Source organism: Musa acuminata, chromosome BXJ3-3, assembly GCF_036884655.1.
Source record: "Musa acuminata AAA Group cultivar baxijiao chromosome BXJ3-3, Cavendish_Baxijiao_AAA, whole genome shotgun sequence".
In the NCBI taxonomy this organism is placed as follows: domain Eukaryota; kingdom Viridiplantae; phylum Streptophyta; class Magnoliopsida; order Zingiberales; family Musaceae; genus Musa; species Musa acuminata.
Window position 1 is genome coordinate 1758180 of NC_088351.1, and position 19295 is coordinate 1777474.

A 19295-nucleotide genomic window follows, 5' to 3' on the forward strand; every position below is an offset into this window, starting at 1 on the left:
ATTAATTGGCATCAAATCCTATATTTGCTCCATCTATTTCACACACCCTTAGAATAATATCTCTGTAATATTTAGAAAAATAAATCAAAATTTATGCTTTATACATAGAGATAATTTTGAACATAATCTGAGTTCATACATGGCTTTTGATTTCAGATTAAGTAGTTTTTCATTTTAGTTAAGCTCAGAATTATATATATATATATATATATATATATATACTTTACCTTAAAAAAGGAAAACCAAAAACTAAATCAATGGAATCCAAAAGTGAAAGGCAAACAATCGAAATCCAATAATTAAACCCAAGTTATTGGCCAAATATCTCAATTAAAAGGCCGTATTAGTTCCTAGAATAGGGAGGAGTCAAGGAAATGTTTGATTGCCTGCAACTGGAAAATGATTGGAAGCAATGATTGACAAGAACATCTGCTAATTGCAAGTTAGATAGAGGGCCAAGACATTGATATCTAGTTCTGATTAGATATTATGTGGGCATGTAGATTGCATGTTCACTTATGTAGTGTGCATATGAATAGTATCCATTTTTATATCCATCAATTAGGGGGAGAGCAGAGAATGTCCACGAAATGCTTCTATAGGCACACACACAAAGCCACCAAAATGAAAGATCCTCCTACCTCTCTCTACCATAAAATCAACCATGCCATGAAATGGAACTGTAAACCAAAAGAGTAATTTTCCTATAATATCGAACAAATTCACAAAAGGTTTCATCGTCATCGCCGTAGTTTACACCTTCGGAAAGGACATGGAAATGCCTATTCGCATGGCATACGAGCTTGACAAGAGAGGCCTGTGTTCATGTCCATCAACATATGTCGATGTGATGTGATGACCTGCACCGGTCGAACAAGCTTTGCAGAGAGGAAATCCAAAGCCCCTTCCGTTGGTTAAGCAGTGTCTTGGATTGCTGGACAAGCGTGGACATCGGCATCGACCTGTATCTGCAGACAGTCATCGAAGTTTCTGCTGCTGACGCACTCCAACATGGCTTTCGCATTCAATTCTCTTCCGAATCTCCACAAGTAGTTCAAACCAACGAGCAGCTCAGTAATGGCGTCCTCCGCCTTCCTTTGGTCCGCAAAATAGAGCGTCTGCAGCAGAAGAACGTTAGAGTTGGAGGCCAAGCTCTGCTGCTCGAAGCTCCTCTCGGATTGCCATCGGATCATGTTATGGGCGAGCGGTGCCAGCCAGTCCAGTATCCTTGTCACCGCCGCACTCCACTCTGCTGCAAGAACTGGATCGTAAATGGATGAAGCCAAGTTCTTGGCGTACGATTTCAGCCTCGCTCTGAGGGCTGCTTTTATGCTTGTGGTTAGCATGCTGTAGAGGTCATCTCTGGCGTCGGGGCCGATCAAATGGGGGGAGGCCGCAAGCTTCTCGATGACGATGATCACGTTGGCGTAGTGCAGAGCTAGAGCTGCGGCGCCGAGGGTGGTGGCTGGAGCATTCAGCAACTGGAACCTGGGTTCGATCATGTCGAACATGTTTACGCTGGTCTCAGGGCTTGCAGCATCAGCTCCGGGAGGAGTCAATGGCGTCACATTTGGCTTCCGGAGGGCGGTGTCCATGGGGATGCAGCTCTGCAGGACTGCTGGCTCATTGCCACCGACCATACACCCACCGAATGTTCTGCCGCCGACCGGCCACTTGGTTCGAGAATTATGGCGCTTTCGAGCGGGAGGAGGCAGGCCGATCCTGGGACGTGGACACTGCCCGGCCAATGCTCCGCTGTTGGTATCTATAGGCCCGGATCTGGTTTCGTGCTGAGGGGCAGCGTGCGGCCCGGAGGCGAACAGGCGGACCATGTTGCCGTCGGATGAGTGGCCGGGGGAGGGCATCAGGCCGGCGATGGAGTGGCTGCGGGAGAGCCGGGCGGCGGGCTTTCGGTGGCCGCCGGACCACCCGGTGGCTTCTGTCTTCGTCGGGAATCCGAAGACTTGCCTGATCCTTCCGACGATCGAGAACAGGGATCGGCTCAGCAGGCGGACGGCGTAGTCGTAGGTCCTGACCCACAGCGAGGCCTCGCGCAGGTACTTCACCTGCTGCCGCTGCCACATGACCTTGTGCTTGAAATCGGCGACGCTGGCCTGGTGGCGGCCGCCGGCGTCGGGGTTGGCCAGCAACCGGAGCAGCCCCTGCTCCAGCTCCGCCAGCACCTCGAGTTCGTGGTACAGGTCGGCGCCCGCGGCGACAAACCGCTCCATCTTCTTGACCTTGCGCTCCATCTTCCGCCCCGCGTACTCGAACCCGTGGGGGTCGGCGCCGGTCTTGACCAGATCCGCGAACGCGGCGTCGAACCGCTGCAGCGCTGGGTCGGAGCACCGCCGGCCGAGTCCGGCCACGGCGCGGGCCAGGGACCCGAGGGCGTCGGTCGTCTCGGCGAGTGCCAGGGCGAGGAGGAAGCCGTCGTCGTCGGAGACGAGCTTGCGGACGCCCTCGAGGCGGAGGACCTCATCGCGCAGGCGGGCGACGCGGTCGTCGGCCAGGGCGTGCCAGAGCTGGACGGCCTTGGACATGAACCGCGCAACCTCGAAGGCCAGCACGCCGACAGTGGCGGCTGCCTTCTCCCCCCCGCCCGCGCCGCCCTTCTTTCGCCCGCCATCTCGCACGAGCCCCATGCGGCCCAGCCACGACTCCGACTTCACCTTCCTCATGGACGGCGGTAGCCGTGTCCCAAGCGGAAGACCCCTTCAAAATCCAAGCTTTATCTCATCACAAGATTCCGATGGATAGAATAAATGCAGGAACTGGAGCTGCAGCGCTGGACTGACGGAAACCAGGCGGGTAGGAGGAGAACACTGCACGAGGAGGACGTGGAAGCCAGTGCAAGGTGGGGGATTCTCTTTTACCCTTCCTTGTCTGTCTTTAGTTTAGGCTGAGGGCGAAACCAGGAAAGGAAGCCACCAAGAAGTTGCTTCCTCGGTGGCGGTGCCACAGTGCGGGCCGCAGCTGCGCATGTGTTGGTGGCCGTAGGCCAGTGCGTTGGGGGTGCATCCACTCAAGTCACCACCACCTGCGACTCACTCTTTGCACCTCGCATAAATGTGCGGCTGTATCACCCATCGCCGCCCATCTGCATCTAATCAAAACCAGCAGAGACACCAAAAAGTAAGAAAGAGGGAATAAGATTCCAAGGTCACCAGCACAGCGGTGGCGGGCCAAGAGAAGGAGGAGAGGAGAGGTCACATTACCATATCATCCGAGCTCAACAAGTCAATTATTCAGCTGCTTTACCTCGGTTGACCTCTAGCTTACTCTCTTGTCTCAAATCCAGTTGATATTGACGGGGAACTCGTCAAATCTTTAGGTTGGGCCGTGGAGGTCATAGGTGCCCATGCACCGAGCTGGATCGATCCCATTTGGGAACAAGAACAAGGGATGCACTTGTTGTCGTCTTGCTATGGCATTGTCTCCGGTGTGCGTGCCGATATGATTCGTGTTTGGCCATATGTCGCGGTCTCAGGCTGGCAATTGTGCGAGTGACGTAACGTTTAAGCGCGTTACAGGTTTTCATTGGCGTTACTGTTAGATGTATTAGCAAACGTATTTTACGTAATGTTTCGTTGGTTCTCCCATCTCCGCCGTTCCATTCCGCTCACCGACAATGATTCCAAGGAGGAGGAGGCGGTAGCGGTGATGGCCGCTGCTTCGCCTCCCACTCCGACCACCAGCAGTTCGCCTCAGGTCCGGCAGTTGTCCTGCACCAAATGCTTCGTTGCGCGTTGGTTCTGCTATCGTACGTTCTCCTTTCTTCCCTCTTCCGCATGCCTTTTATGGCCGAATACATTGTCTGCTTTTCGTGGGTCTTGGAGTCCTGGTACCTTATTGGTCTGATCTGACTATTCGATAGTGGCGTGGTCAAATCATTGAAGTGGTGGAGCTCTCAGTGGCCTTTGCCTTAGGAATCGCTCCAAAAGTCTCGACACTGTTGTTCTCGACCAACGTCGTGCGTGCCAAGGGCTACTCTGTCTGTCAAAGACATTGTTGTTTTGATTGCTTAAGAAGATCCTATGTGATTTGAATGGAAGGGGATGGTGGGCACGGCTTAGTGTCATCAAGGTGTTTGTGCAAACGTCCGTGTGAATGTGCTGGATCTTGAGGTGAGATTCTAATTTTTGTAATATATATATATATATATATATATATATATATATATATATATATATATATATATTAATATTCTTTTTATGACTCATTATATTGTTAATTCTATTTTTCAGTCAATCTGGATCTACCATCTGAATGGACCAATCTTAATCATATTGCCTTTCGTTGTTCCTGGTTGTAATCCTGATCATGAGAATTTCTTTCCAATTAGAACCAGCATGTTTTAGATTACCTTCACAGATTTTAAGTAAATTAACACTTGTTTCAAACAAATTGTATGCAGTCTTTGTCTATGTAACAAATACAAAGAACCTGACTGAAATACCAGTGTAAAACTTTAAAGGATTAGAATAGTATAGATGGACTTTAACTATCGAGAAATCTTAATTCAACAAAACATTAAAATAGGAGTTGTTTGTTATTTATGATTTTACACATGCGTTATCAGCATATGCATTCTAACTAGTGCAAATTTATCATAGATAGCTAGATAGTTGGGGAGCACATATAAATACAAATCATACTAAATATTGCTCTGACATTATATGGTGCTGTAGCAATATTGAACAGGCAAATGGTGTGCCACAACCATGTTGCTGTTTGTTGTGCCTATATTGGTCACATGCCTACTATTATGAAGGCACAGAAACATCTACGTCAAGCAGCAATACTCTGCTGATATTTACATAAGCTTGGCAGAGGGGAACACCATTGATATTGGCAATTGTTGAATCAGATTAATACTAAATTGCTTTTTGGTTGGTGTTGAGATAATCTAATAGTGCTTTTCAAGAAACTAATAAGCCTGTCTATTTCTAAGATGGAGTGATTGGAAGAATTGAACCAATATATTAGTAAAAAAGGAATTGCTACTGCAGATTAGAACAATGAAGTGATTGTTTAGATAAATTTGTGCATGCAATGAAGAAACCATAAGCTTTATAGTAGGTAAATTTTGTTCTATGAAGTGCTTTGAAGGATGATGAATTGAATGAACCTTAATATCGTTATGAGCATCGATTTTGAGTCTGTCTCCCTCTACATCATTTATTTCGGTCAAAAGAGTTGTTTGGTAGTTTTGAATAGTCATAATATGATCTTGCTTTCGTTAATAAATGGGTGAAAGAAACATAGCTTGTTTGGAGCTTCCCATTTTTCTTTTGTTTACATTGTGCAAGTCATAAATCTCAACTGCCTGGTCTTAGTTACATGGATCTTTTTCTAGTTGAGCTATGCCGACTGCAATGTCATTAGTTAATCTAATAGCCATCTAATCCCTTGCCATTTGTAATAAAGTCATCTTGGGCTTTTTCTTTTGTTCTTGATATAGTAGTCATTTCCTTTTAAGTTACATTTAAGACAATACTAAAGAGCAGTGTAAACAGATTGCAGCATGAGAACCTTGTCCCTGAATCTTGTTCTAAATCTTCATATGATGTTTACAAACCAATAATGATACTGCTATATTGCAGCAAGATGGTCGTGGGTTAGGCACAGATCATGTTGGGAAAATGCTTTGCTATATCTAGGAAAGAGTGGAGGTTATGTTCCTGAAGATGGTGTGTGCAGTTGGTTCGTTATATTGGATGATCGTGGGTGCGTGCAGTTGGTTCATTATGCTCCCGAAGCTTGTGCTGGAGGCTGATTCTCTAAATGTGGTGCATGTGATGAATGACAAAATCTCATGGCGATTACCAAAGCTTGAAGGATGTCAAGAACTCTTTGGTTCCAGTAGAGTGAATGGAGTGAATCATGTTAGCGTTTCCTTCAATGAGATGGCATTTTGCTAAAAGTACTCTTCAACACCCTGATGAAGTGAGTTCTTATGTCAGAAGCTGCAAGATCTCCCTTTAGTTGATCATTTCATTGATTTATAATTGAATTCCATTTATCATAAGAAAAGGTAATCATTAATCCTTTTTAACTTTCGTTGCTCTAGTACTATGAATTCTCATTTGGCCTAATTTTATTTGGACATGTCCGAATCATTTTATAATCTTTTTCTGGTCTTACATCTAATCAGAGATGGTTAAACCTACCATGCATTGTATTATCCACTATATATTATTTTGGATCTTCTTAGTGCTTTTTTCAACTAATAACGTGGGATTTAAGAACCAAAACAAGGGGTCTTGATCCACTGTTCTTTTGGTTTCCAAGATTCTTCAATCATGTATTTAGATAGTTTGGTTTAATGGTATATTGATGGCTCATACTTCTGCAGTAGCTTTCATAAGTGGAGAGAAAGCAGAACAATGTATCTGTCCGAATCGGAAGGTGGAGGAAGCTTCAGTGGACTGATGGTAATGTATGACATATTTTCCAGCTTCCTCCTAAATCTGGCTCATGACCTTTATTTTGAAACATGAAATTCTGCACTTGTTAATCAATGACTATGTATGTTGACTAACTATCAGTATTCTTTTCGAGATCTACAAATATATAATCCGGTGAGTTCTAAAGTTTACCATATATTTATATTAAATAAACTGTAGAACTGCTGATGAAGTGCTTTAATTATTACCGTCAGCTTTGTTTCTTGTTTCTGTGTTCTCCTTTAGTTGGGTGCAGATATAAAAAGGAGGAGAAAAAGGTATGTCTCGAGTGCTTTTCCCCCTTTTGTTTTATGCAAATAAATCTACACCACATTTTAAATATTGGCAACTTCGTGGATGGTTATACTTGTAGAATCAAATCCCTACTCCCAAGGCTTTATTGGAAACCACAGTCATTCAAAAACCACATTTTTCCCTTGTTTGAATGACTTGGTGTATGCTGTTGCTCCAATTATGTTATCTCTAATCTTCAATAAGATAATGCATTGTGAGTGTCTATGTTAAGGCCTCAGGAGCAGGGCACAGGTAACTGCATCCATTTGTGAGAGAGAGAGAGAGAGAGAGAGAGAGCTAGTGCAAATATATCTGGCTTTCTCTTTTCATCTACCTAAGTAGATTTCCGGAGGTGATTAACTATATATACCTCACATCACCATCGTCCTGATCACCGGAGGTGGAGTGATGCAATCGCAGGTATGCTGATGGCAGCAAGATCTCGTCGGATGCACTGAGCCAAATCGAAGGATAGATCATTTTTCGTCTTTTAATTTTGTGTTTTTTTTTTCCTTTTCGAAAAAAGGAGTTGCTTGATGGACATGAAATCGGATGGCCATGGATGCTGCAATCATGTAAGATCAGAAATCACGTAATTATTTGCTAAATTTGTATTTCTGTAACAGTCGTGTACCCTTTTTTAAGGGGGGTTTGGAAATTATATATCTGCTACTTTGAGATATATATATATATCACCAAATATAATATGGATGCCCCCCGGAGAGAACTTCTATGCGTCGTCGGCTACCGCAAGCAGAGCGTGGCTGCTGCAAAGGCATGCCGAATCTGAGGCCACAAAGAACGAAGGGACGACTGGTGCTGCTGGCTATGGCAACGGAGACGACGCCCACCAGCGCGTACCGCACGGGAACACGCAGTCGTCGCCTACGTCGTTGCCATGGGTTGAGATCCCGTGTCGCCTGACCTCCCTGTCTGGAGTACTGCTGCGCGCACTACCTACCTGAATCGGAGACGCGTTTAGCCCGCAAAGATCGGAAGAGTTCCAAGGACGGAGAGGCAGAAATGAGAGAGACGAGAGACCAGAGAGAGTGAGAGGGTCAGAGCCATGGCATTAGGACGGGCGAGGAGACAGCTTTTGAGCGCCTGCGCTGTTTGTATTGATTCGCTTGGAAGCTCTCGTTCTGCTCCTGCTCTGCTCCCATTGTCGATGCATGTGTGTATGGATCATATGGTTTGCTTCACCCAATACTTCACTTCGATGTCATGCAGCGCGCGAACTCTTCTCTCTCTACCCTTGTCTTCTTCCTCCGGTCACGAGCATCTCTCACTTCCTTGAGGCCGGCCAAAGGTCTTGGGATTTGCATCCCCCGCTCTCTCTCTCTTTCTCTCTCGCTGCGTTAATTATGTGATGTACTCTGGAAAACAGGCGATTCCACTGATTTAATCTAGCTGGCTTGAGCTTTTACAGCCAAGGAGCTGTTGACCGGATTTGACTAATCCTTCTCTGTCCATCAGCTGTTTCCCTCTCTCTCTCTCTCTCTCTCGCTTAACCACTGTTCTTTGGATACGTATGGACTTTTTGTTCTTGGGTTTCGGTGAGACCCTGCCTAATACCTCAGCCTTAACATGGCTATTCTATCTTGCGTGGAAAACAAGCAAACCATATCATTACCAATCAAAAAGGCTATCCAAACTGCAATTATTGTTCCAGAGTCTAAGAGAGACGGGAGACAGCGACCTGTGAAGCCATAATGCAAGATCTGGGTGCAATTTTCCCTTACACTTTCAGCTTATCTCTATCTAACTATGTACAATATAATATAGATCTTGTGGGAGAAAGTGAGCTCGTACAGCAGCTTATTTATGGTTGAGCCAATCAATGTATACCACTTTATTTCCCTCTTTTGTTATCGTCTTCTTCTTTTGTTTTCTTTTCTTTGTCACTGTCAGAGTTTGATCTGCTGTTGCGGTTAATGAATTAGTCAGAAAAGTGTGGCCTGACCATCGCCGTTTGCCAGTTGCCATCCATCAGTCTCCTTGGAGTTTTTTACTTTAACCACATGAAAGCAGCGTGAAAGAGAGACCACCGCCGTGTGCAAGCTGAGATAAACTCTCCCTCTTTCCACTCCCTGCACTCTCTTGCCAGTTAATCTAAGCGCGGAGGACAGTAGTGGGAGGGAAGACATCGGAGTAGCAGCAAGCCAGCAGGCAAGCACGATCTCATGCTCACAAAAGAAAGAGAAGGAAGAGCAGTCTGTCTTTAGTCTCCTTACGCCTGAGCTTACTTATGCTTGCATGCATGGACGGGGGAGAGAGCACTGTTGTTTCGGTGTGTGCAGTCGGAGATGGTGGTGGAACTGGAGACGGAGCAGGAATACAAGCAGCAGCGAAGGAGTACTCCGCCGCTTCTACTCCGTCTCCCTCGCCACCGGCAGCGGCCTTCCCCGGCGTGGTTGGTGGGGTGATGGGAATGCCCGTGCCGCCGCCTGAAGGGGCTGCCCAGGCCATGGGGATGATGGGGAGTGGCGGCAGTGGGAGCAGCGGGGCCGACCTTTTCGGAAGGAAGAAGAAAGGGAGGCCCAGGAAGTATGGACCGGACGGCATGGCCTTGGCGCTGTCGCCGACCTCCGGCTCCCCTTTCTCCCCCCTTTCCTCCGACGGCAAACGGGGTAGAGGGCGGCCACCTGGCTCCGGCAAATACCAGCTCCTTGCGTCTCTTGGTAACATGATAGATACACCCTCGTCTTCTTCGACACTCTGTTTGACTCGGTAGTGGTTTCCCTAAAACCAGATACAAACAGTGACTCACATCCAACACTGGAAATGTGTATTAACTGCAACGAGCTGAACAACACCTCTCTTTCAATCACTGTTCTTTCCTCTTTTTCTATCAAGATTATGACTTGCAACTGTTAGATAGATCACATAAGTCGTTTAGATTTCAAAGAGATGTTGGAAGTCCTTGTTTTTCTGTATATTTGCTCTGTATGATAGCTTGTTTGCATGAATTTGTTGTTGTTGTTGTTGTTGTATTCGGTCAGCAATCATCTTATGATCGTAAAAACAGGGGAATTTAAAGGTGAATAGCTCAGCATATATCTTGATTTCTCTACTTGACAGGGGAGTGGTTTGCATACACAGCTGGTGGGAATTTTATGCCGCATGTTGTGACCATTGCCACGGGGGAGGTGATACATTCCCTACCTATATTGCCTTCAATCTTATTATTCGCTTTCTTCGAGTTCCCGGCCAGTGAAGATCAGATGTCTTATGATCGAAGTCGTGCACGGCTTTGACATTATGCTGTTGGATTGTGTTCTTGCAGGATATTGCTGCCAGAATTCTCTCCTTCTCCCAAAAGGGTACGCGGTCCATCTGCATACTATCGGCAAATGGGGCTGTCTCGAATGTTACCATACGCCAACCAGGTTCCTCCGGTGGTACATTGACTTATGAGGTATGGAGCATCAACCATTCTATTTGTGCCCTTTTGTTTCTTTGCTTGGTTATTGTTCAGAAGGCTATTCCTGAATGTTAATCTGTTTAGCTGCTGTACTCTTTAATAGGCTACACTCATCTTTTAAGGGTTCAAATTGATCTCGTAAATCAACTCTCAATTGCCAAATGAATGAGGAAAATATTCTCCATAGGTATTCAACTTAGATAATAACACAAAAATCGTATATGTTTGATAGTAGAAGCTTAATAAATGATAAATATTATGATGGGGATATAAACAGGAATAACCTTTGTATATGAACAAATACTAGAAGACCATAATACGCAATAAAATTAAATGGAATCACAATCAAATAGAACACCAAGACATACGTGGAAAATCCTTTTAATGTGAAGGGTAAAACCATGGGGCAAACTAGAGATAATCCACTATGAGAATAATGAATATACAAATCTCAATCTCTTGCCCTAAACCCTAGCAACAATCACAAGAGAACAATTGGGATACAAGGATCACGTCACTGTCCACGATATCTAAAACCTCCCCAAGTAATCACAGCAAGAGTCTACTGTAGATTTGATCTAACATGAGATGAGAACACTGCTAGATGATTGAGAACAATCTCTCTGCGTTGTCCTTGTCTTCTTCCCTTTCTTTCTCTTCCTTTTCTGCTTTGTTTTCCTTCCTCTTTGGAATCCCGTGGCTGTTCCCTTCTCCCACGTTGCTGCACTATTTATTTTCCTCCTTTTCTTTGGAATCTCGTGGCTGTTCCCTTCTCCCACGTTGCTGCCCTATTTATGCCTTTTTCTGCCTCCAAAACGCAGCCACCACACCCCCCTAATGTTAATTAGGGTTAGGTTAAGAGGGGGCGAGCTGTGGGTTGCCCAAGCTCACTATGGGCTGAATTTATGGGCTGCCAGCCCAACATATTAGTTAGTTTCACAAGATGTAAGTCATATCTAGAGACCGGCACGGGCTTGCAGTAATCCTTCAAATGTACACTTGTTGGTCCAACATGCTTAATATTCTTGATGATTATGTATTGAGCTTTTAGTAATATTTTACTGAATAGACTTTCTAGCACGACATTGGCAAACTATTCCCTAACAAGTCATTTTTTGCACCTTTAAGGCCATTGTTTATTGCCTGCCCAATTTTATTTACTCTAGCTATCTGGATATTCATAGAATTTTTATTCTATTCTCAAATTTCTTTCAATTTTTATGTAATGTCATCATGCTCGTAAATACATACAGGGCCGTTTTGAGATTCTATCTCTGTCTGGGTCCTTCACGACCACTGAAAATGGTGGCGTACGAAGTAGAACCGGTGGGATAAGCGTATCACTTGCTGGTCCTGATGGCCGTGTTATTGGTGGAGGAGTTGTAGGATTGTTGCTTGCTGCGAGTCCGATTCAGGTCCCATTCTCGTTTCCATTTGATTTTACTATATTTGTTACATCTAACGTAGATGCCGATGACATGTTCTATGCCCGAGAGGGGTCTAACATTGAATGGATGGTATAAGAAGAAACGGTAGTCATACTTGCAACTTCTAGTTGAAATAGATTTATAACCTTTGTTATGCTGATGCCATTCTTGTTTTTGCATCATTTTGCTCTGGTAAAAGTTGTTTAAACTGCGCTTTCAATACGTGAAAACAGCAAGCATGTCAGTATGATCAGAAATATGAATCTTCGAGTAAAAGCTGAGTGTATTTCGATACTTCAGAAGTTTGCTATGTATCTCATGTCATGGGCTATATATGTGTATTCTGTTGTCATTGCAGGGTTACAATAAACATCAGAAGTTTCAGGAGATACACATAAAATTGTTCCATTTAGTAAACCATATCATGTTGTACATAGAACATCAGCTAAATTAAATATTGGCCGGTTAAACAAGTAACCTAAAAGTAATGAAGACAAAATTTGAAAATGAGAACCACCAAACTCCATCACTTCTATAAAGGTCCATCTCGTAAAATAGTAAGTAAACCGGCTTAAAGGGGTACCACACGGTCTCTAACCATGATGGCAGACATGATAACCAACAGATGTGATATTTGTCAAACATTTGATGCATTTAAGCTTTAAAGTTTTATACAAAATTACATAGTAGTTATTTTGACCCTTTTAGGAACCTAGAATTTTTCCTCAGTTGGTAAGAAAACCAAGCCTCTATATCTTTTCGTGTTAAATATTTTGATTTTCATTAGTTTGTTAAATAAAGCTACATACTGTAAAGTGTTTTTTTTCTATCGCATACATGCTCGGTATGCATTTTCTTCTCTAGTAAACTCTTTAGTTTCTCAGTTTCTCTTTTTATTTTTTCAATTTTCTTGAGAAAAGTGACAAAGACTTAGATCTTTTTTGCTATGTATTTAATGAGTCAATGGTTATATGGAGTAGAATACCTCATTGTATAAACCGTTATTTGTTCTTATAAGTAGGCAGAGCAAAATGGTTTTTCATTTTCTTATGGTCCTTTTGCTCATCAATTTGACCCAATGCAAATATGGATTGGACACGTTGACTAGGTTGGTCCCGTACTATTTGTATTCAATCCAGACTGAGACAGACCTTAATGTAATGTCCAAAGTTCATGTAAAATTCAATGTCTCAACTAAAATCTTGCCACTTGTAACCAAAAAGAAGAAAAAAAAATCAAAATTGTTCAGCAATTTTATCATTATTATTTCTTCACGGTTGTTGTTTGTGTTCTTATTGTCGGTTATATTTGCATGACACAGTTACTCTTTCTACCTGCAATTGAAATTAAGGATAAATTATTCCTGGGTTTTGATTAGTTTATCACGAATAGCGAAAGGGGAGAATAGAGCTGTCTGAACTTGAACAAGGATCATTTTACAAATAGTATTGTATATCCACAAATTAGTAGGGAACATTTTGGTGCATGATAATTAGCAGTTTGATCTCTTTTATATTGAATTATCAGGTGGTGGTTGGAAGCTTCAAGCTAAACGCTTTCAAGGAGCAAAAAGCAAAACCGACACAGCAAACACCTTTTGCAGCAGTTCCAGCAAACACTGGTATGTTGATGGATGCGAGGCCAATTTCGCAGGCGAACCCTGAAGATGACTGCGAGATCCCAACCTCATCGTTAACTGGGCAATCCCATGCCGAAAACAGCATGCACAACCCCACTCCAAACTCCACTCTGCACGCAGCAGGTTGGCACGGCCTGCAGTCATCAGAGCATGATCCTTCTCCTGATATTAACATATGCTTACAGCGAGATTAGCATTGAGGTACTCATACCCTAACACCATCAACCTGATTAATATGATTGGTGATATTTCTGCTAGATATTAGGCTAGGAATAGTTTAGGAGTCTTACCGGGCATCTGAGTCGATGAGCGAAACTTATATGTTCAAAAATGCCTCTTGGTTTTCAGTTTGCTGATATTGTCATTGTCATTTCATTGTCATCAATGTTTCCTTGTTTGAACTATGACTTCATTTGTTAGTAAGACCTCTGTACTTCAATTGAATTCATGATAACTGCTGATGTCAAAAACTAACTTATTTCTTTGGTGACATGCATGTGTATCTACTGATCAAATACATTGGGAGCTTTCATTTTTTAAGCTGATCATGACCATGGTTGCTGTTAATAATGTAATCTAGATAGGATCTTAATGCAACTTAGCTTGTGAACACCTATAACATGGAATGAGGATCTACATGGTATGGTTGCAAATAAATTTGTGTTACTGCATCTTTTTAGGGATGTCCTTGTTCACTTTTAATGTGGGATTAAACTTGGGATGTCATATCTAAACTATGTAAAAAGAATATAATAAAAATATATCATTTGAAAATTTGCAAAGAATGTAAATATGTAAAAGAACTCCTTTATTTTGTTAGTGTTTGAAGTGTCTCTATGATGAGCATATTCCAATATAGATTTCATCACAAAAATTTGCAAAATCATTACAAAAAAAAGCAAAAGTTCAGCATCTGAAGACTTCACCATTCACATTTTTATGAGAGTCAGCTTGTAATCAATTTCACATGAAACTCAACTTCTTTAAACTTTGAGTTTTTAAAAAGATTAATAGAATTTACATAATGAAATTCAAAATCTTACACAAAATCTGGTTTGAAGCAACAATAATGCATCTTTCTTCATCCTCATTCAGCAGCAGACTGCAACCTTGAGGCAAAATGTTTCAGCAGAGCTTATAGGAAATTAAAAACAGAGAAACCTCACAGCAAATTGTTACTACCTTTTTCTTTTCTGGGGATTATATTGACCAAAGGAAGGAGTTACCTTAATTCTCTAGGATGATTTAGATCAAATAATTTGGTGTTAATGGCAAGAACAGCCATCTGCACTGCCTAAGAGCAGCACAAACTGAGGGACTGGAAATTCCAGATGCAGTTGTATGAACACATTAAAGACTGCATGAGAGCAGTTGTATGCTCATAGATTCATTACCACCCAAGACTTTTTTCCCTTGAGGTGGTAAAAGATTTTGTCTAGTATGTTCTTTTTTGAGTTTGTCTTCATGTTTTATATGCATGAGATACCAAACATGCTCACAGAAAATAAATTACTCATGTTGTACCTTTGTGACTAACACACAAAGTGACTTAGTTGTGGAATATTCTTCATAAAGAATTCACCTGAGAAGTTCTACTCCTACTTTGACCTCATCCAGTGTCAACTATCCTCTCTCTCTCTCTCTCTCACACACACACACAACTAAATTGACATGAAATGAACATGAATAATTTGGATTTTAGGTGGGGGGTGGTTGCATGAGCATCCACAATGAACAAGGAGGCTACTTCTTACACAAGTAGGGTACTCAGCTTGTGTCATGTGAAGACATAAAGTAAATGTTAATGCTTACTATTTGAAGTATTCTAGTACATCATTTTAATGGGAGTTGTACTTGGTGGAAGCACTGTCACATTGGTTCATGTTCACCAATTAAATGTGTGGAGTAGTACATCAATGGGAGTAGTGTGTTAGAATAAGAAATTTAGTCCTTGAGCAAATATATTAAAAGGAAGATGGGAGATGAACATGGGGTTGCTGGCCAGCCCAGGAGAGGATGAGGACAAAGTGGAGTGAAGGAGATAGCCTTCGACCTCCTACTCTAGCAACAATGAGAGTAAAAGAATTCCTACTCCATTGGAAAGATAATTCTCCATTGGAAAGCTTCTCTCTTACTTGACATTGCGAAACTGTCAGTGAACAAAGATATACTGTAGCTCTACTGTTCCTCTCCAACCTTCGTTTCCGTGTTCTTGTCGGAGAATCTCTCGTTTGTGCTTGTGTTTCGGCTTCTTACGTTTTATTTGCAAGTCAAAGGATGATAATTATTTAGACAAAAATCAATGTTGTTGATCAGAAAAGCTTTTGGCCTTCTGATGAGACAATTCGAATCAATCAAATTTATTTTTGGAATGGGAGAGAGCAATCGATGCATTATTGTCCTCGATGATCAACGCCCTCTCACTACCTGAACAGCGTTCAGCATATGTCCACCTGTCATCGGTGATCATCGGCTCAACAAGTCCACCGTGGGACCCGCCCCCTTCCGTTTTCCTGAATCCTGTCGGTCGAGATGACCGCGGACCTGTTGAGAGAGGAGGAGGGAGGCGGCAGGCAAGCTGCTGTTGATCTTCCATGGCGAACCACGCGCAACGAGAAGGTATTACTGTCACCAGAGATTGGGTTGTCTTTTTCTCGGAATGACCAAGCCGCGGCTGCCAAGTTGACTTCGCTCGACTCTCTCCTTCCTCTCGCAACCCATGTGTCCGGCATTAAGTTCCGGCGACGTCGCACATTGAATGCTGCAACGCAAGCGAGGGGAACAGTGAGCCTCGACGTTGACCGCACCCCAAACAAAACGCTGGCAGATATGTGAGTTCCTGCGTGCGGATCCACTCCCGGGGACCTTTCGCTTCTTAGGTTGTAGTCGCTGCCAACCCATGGCAAATCAGATTCCCCACGCAACATGACAAAGCTTTATCATTCTAAGCAGGTTGCAAACTTCCGGTGGGTGCAGGAGTTGGTCCTCGTTGTCTCTTTGTCCTGCGTGCCGAGTTGGGGTTGGTGGCTCTACAGTTCCTTTGTCTAACTATACGCAAGCAAGATCTTTTGAGATCCTTATGATTAACTCACTCTTTACTGTTGTCTCGCATAGCATTATGCAGTTTTATCTTCTAAGCAAAGTATAATTCTGCCTGTTTCTGTACGACGTGAGGTTCACTGTGCAAGAAAAGGGAAGGGGGGGGAGGGATTGAGATGAGATCAAGAGATCAAGTCCGGTATCAATTCGATTCCAACTGAAGTGGCCACAGAAAGCAAGAGGAAAGAGCTCAGCAAGGCGAAGATTATTCTTCCCTTCCCCTCCTTTCCACTAACCTGTCATGCTTTCCATATAAGAGATTCAACTCCCCTCCTGTCGTTGCCTTTTGAGCTGTAAAATCTGGCATGCCACTCCAGGAACAAGAATGGTGGGCAGAACGAAGAGAAGCCTCCTGCCTCCTAACCATCTTTTCGTCCTTCCAGCCATGAAAGACTTGGCCTCGTGCTTCGGTGAGCACGCAGTTAAAGTCTCCGACACCTCCTGCTCCGGGAGCAGCAGCAGCGGCAACTCCTCCGTGATCGACAACGCCACCTCTGTTCTCAGCGCTGTGACCTGCGTCTACCGGACGAGGCTCTCCGCGCAGCAGGAGCTCCTCATCAGGGTCACCTGGTCCAAGGGGCACGTCAGCCCCACGCTATCCGTCGGCGTCGACGACGACCCGTCGAACCCCATGGTTCATGAGCTACCACTGAGGAAGAAGAAGGGCAGCAGGACTTGCATCGCCGGGGACTTCGTCGTCGCAGTGCACTGGGACATCTCTTCAGCTAAGTACGGGTCTGGTCCTGAGCCTAGCGATGGTTTCTACATCGTGATGGTGGTGAACTCGGAGTTGGCGCTGTTGCTTGGAGACATGAGCAAAGACTACATGAGAATGTCGGAGGAGACGCTTCCGGTCGCCGAATTCTCGATGATTAGCCGGCGAGAACAGGTCATCGGCCACGCGATTCACTCCACAAGAGCTCGGTTCCGCGACGACGGGAGCGACCACGAGATCACCATCAAGTGCAAGGGAGACGGATGGGACAGCAGGGACTCGGAGCTGTCGGTATCGGTGGACAAGAAGAAGGTGGTGCACGTGAGGAGCCTCCGGTGGAACTTCCGGGGGAACCACACCATCTTCATCGACGGGTCGCCGGTGGACATGATGTGGGACGTGCACGACTGGTGGTTCAGCAGCTCCTCCGGCAGCGCCGTGTTCATGTTCCGGGCGCGGAGCACGTTGGATAGCAGGCTGTGGCTGGAGGAGATGCTGCACAAGGAGCAGGGTACCTCTCGCTTCTCCCTGCTGATACAAGCCTTCAAGGGCTGAGTCTGATGCTGCTTTCTTCTCCTAGTTTGTGTCTCCTCCTCCTCCTCCTGCTTCTTCTTTCTGCTATGTTTGGGAGGATCAGTCACCGATTTGTTTGGAGTGGTGGTTCTTTGTTGATCCAAGTTTCAGAAATGTGAATTAATAGATCGATGGAGTTGATTGTCTCTTCCCTTCTTTCTTGTTGATCATACAATCCAGATTTATACATTATCTGAAAATTATCCATCAATTGATCATCATAGAGATAAAACTTCTTCTTCTTCTTCTTCTTTGATTGACATGGAGATGGGCCCATGCATTCATGAGCTATGGATGAGGAAATGCTCCATGAATAGCAGCACAATTGGCCTTTAAAATATTGGCAATTACTGCCACATTTTCTTGAGTGACTAAAACCTCCTTATGATCACTTTGTATTTATTACACCATATTGGAAGTTGAGATGTAAAAGAGAAAACAACTTCAACCTTTCCTTAGCTTCTTTTTCAGATAGTCTAATTCCTAGTTTGCTTCATACCATCCACCAACAACTCAGAAGGTGGCTTCAGTGGAAGCATGATTAACATGCCTCCTTATATTAATATTTTTAGATCAACAAGCATACATGAAATTTGATAATAATGATTCAATCCAAAATCTTATGTTATTAAATCATGGGTCAAACCCAACATGGCTAATATTTTAGTCTTTGCATCAATTTTCATCTCTCACACATGGATGCCCTCTGAACTCTTTCAAATAGATTAACAGTGGAAGATAAGTTTCTCATAATTCCTTTTTATGATCTATAGTGGCACTTAATTTCTCTTAACTATTATTCATCTGTGATTTTGTGTCCTATGTTTCACATCAGAAAGTATGCATAATGTCATCTTTTTTCTTTAAACAACCAACTTGCTGTGAATGAGAGTAGGATTTCCTTCAACCTACTACTACTACTACTATTACTACCACTTCAATGGAATTCAAATTGCTTGAACTATGAGGGATAAGCAGCCAACTGTTGCAACAAGAGATGGACAAAATGTGGGTGAGACATTCCTTCACTTTAGAGAAAGGTAGCAGAATGTGAATAATCTCTTTACATCCATGACCAGGAGGACATGTCTCTTTCTTCAGCTGATATGATTAATGTTGCTACTAGTATCTCACATGCACCTCGTGAGACACCTAATCAATCGATTGATTCTTGTCTCCAGGACATGTACAGTGAGATGAACTGTGTATTTAAGAGGCTAATTCATAGACTTGGTTGGCATCATAAGCTTTTCAGATCTCTCTGTTCCATAACATTTTTATGTTGATGTATTATTCCCTTGTGAGAAATTAGAGAGATTGAGATAAACATAGTTCACTGACTTGCTCCCACTGAAAGAAACAAACTATACATAGCATTCAGATTATTCTGCTATCAACAAAAGAAACAAAATATCTGGCTTAAATAACTTGCAATTACCTCTTTGGTTTATTTTAGCTTATTTTGTTTCTTTTTAGTAGAATCTTTCCATAGTCCAGGGAGAATCAACCATATCTTTTCATATACAATTGACTTAGCTACCAAATTAGAACATAATTTGGACAGACTGAAGAAAAAGTTTCCAAATTAACTATATAACAACACTATTATGATGCTCATTGAAATAATCAAAATCATCTCCAATTCATCAAAAACATTCAGTTTCAACTTCAGTGT

At 43.3% G+C, this 19295-nt stretch overlaps 3 protein-coding genes and 1 long non-coding RNA gene across 7 annotated transcripts; 3 read left to right on the plus strand and 1 right to left on the minus strand.

Annotated features, from left to right (window-relative positions):
- Positions 1-683: 683 nt before the first annotated feature.
- LOC135634115 (uncharacterized) lies at positions 684-3011 on the minus strand. The gene is made up of 2 exons (XM_065144340.1): positions 2799-3011; positions 684-2715 (listed from the first exon to the last, which is right to left on the minus strand). Exon 2 carries the CDS (start codon positions 2679-2681, stop codon positions 915-917), a length of 1767 nt encoding a protein of 588 aa, XP_065000412.1. The 5' UTR covers positions 2682-2715; positions 2799-3011; the 3' UTR covers positions 684-914.
- A 386-nt stretch (positions 3012-3397) lies between these two features.
- LOC135634117 (uncharacterized) lies at positions 3398-7425 on the plus strand. Of its 4 annotated transcripts, none has more exons than XR_010495244.1 (4): positions 3398-3763; positions 3878-4127; positions 5607-6037; positions 6359-7425. It is a non-coding gene; the product is annotated as an uncharacterized LOC135634117 (long non-coding RNA). The 4 variants fall into 4 exon arrangements; XR_010495243.1 differs by having other exon boundaries at positions 5607-5949; XR_010495245.1 differs by having other exon boundaries at positions 5607-5949; positions 6362-7425.
- Positions 7426-8765: 1340 nt separating this feature from the next.
- Positions 8766-13687, plus strand: LOC103977066 (AT-hook motif nuclear-localized protein 7). Its single transcript, XM_009392474.3, has 5 exons — positions 8766-9424; positions 9825-9892; positions 10030-10161; positions 11421-11582; positions 13122-13687. Exons 1-5 carry the CDS (start codon positions 8992-8994, stop codon positions 13425-13427), a joined length of 1101 nt encoding a protein of 366 aa, XP_009390749.2. The 5' UTR covers positions 8766-8991; the 3' UTR covers positions 13428-13687.
- Positions 13688-16207: 2520 nt separating this feature from the next.
- LOC135634361 (uncharacterized) lies at positions 16208-17766 on the plus strand. The gene has a single exon (XM_065144778.1). The coding sequence runs from the start codon at positions 16658-16660 to the stop codon at positions 17600-17602; it is 945 nt and encodes a 314-aa protein (XP_065000850.1). The 5' UTR covers positions 16208-16657; the 3' UTR covers positions 17603-17766.
- Positions 17767-19295: the final 1529 nt, after the last annotated feature.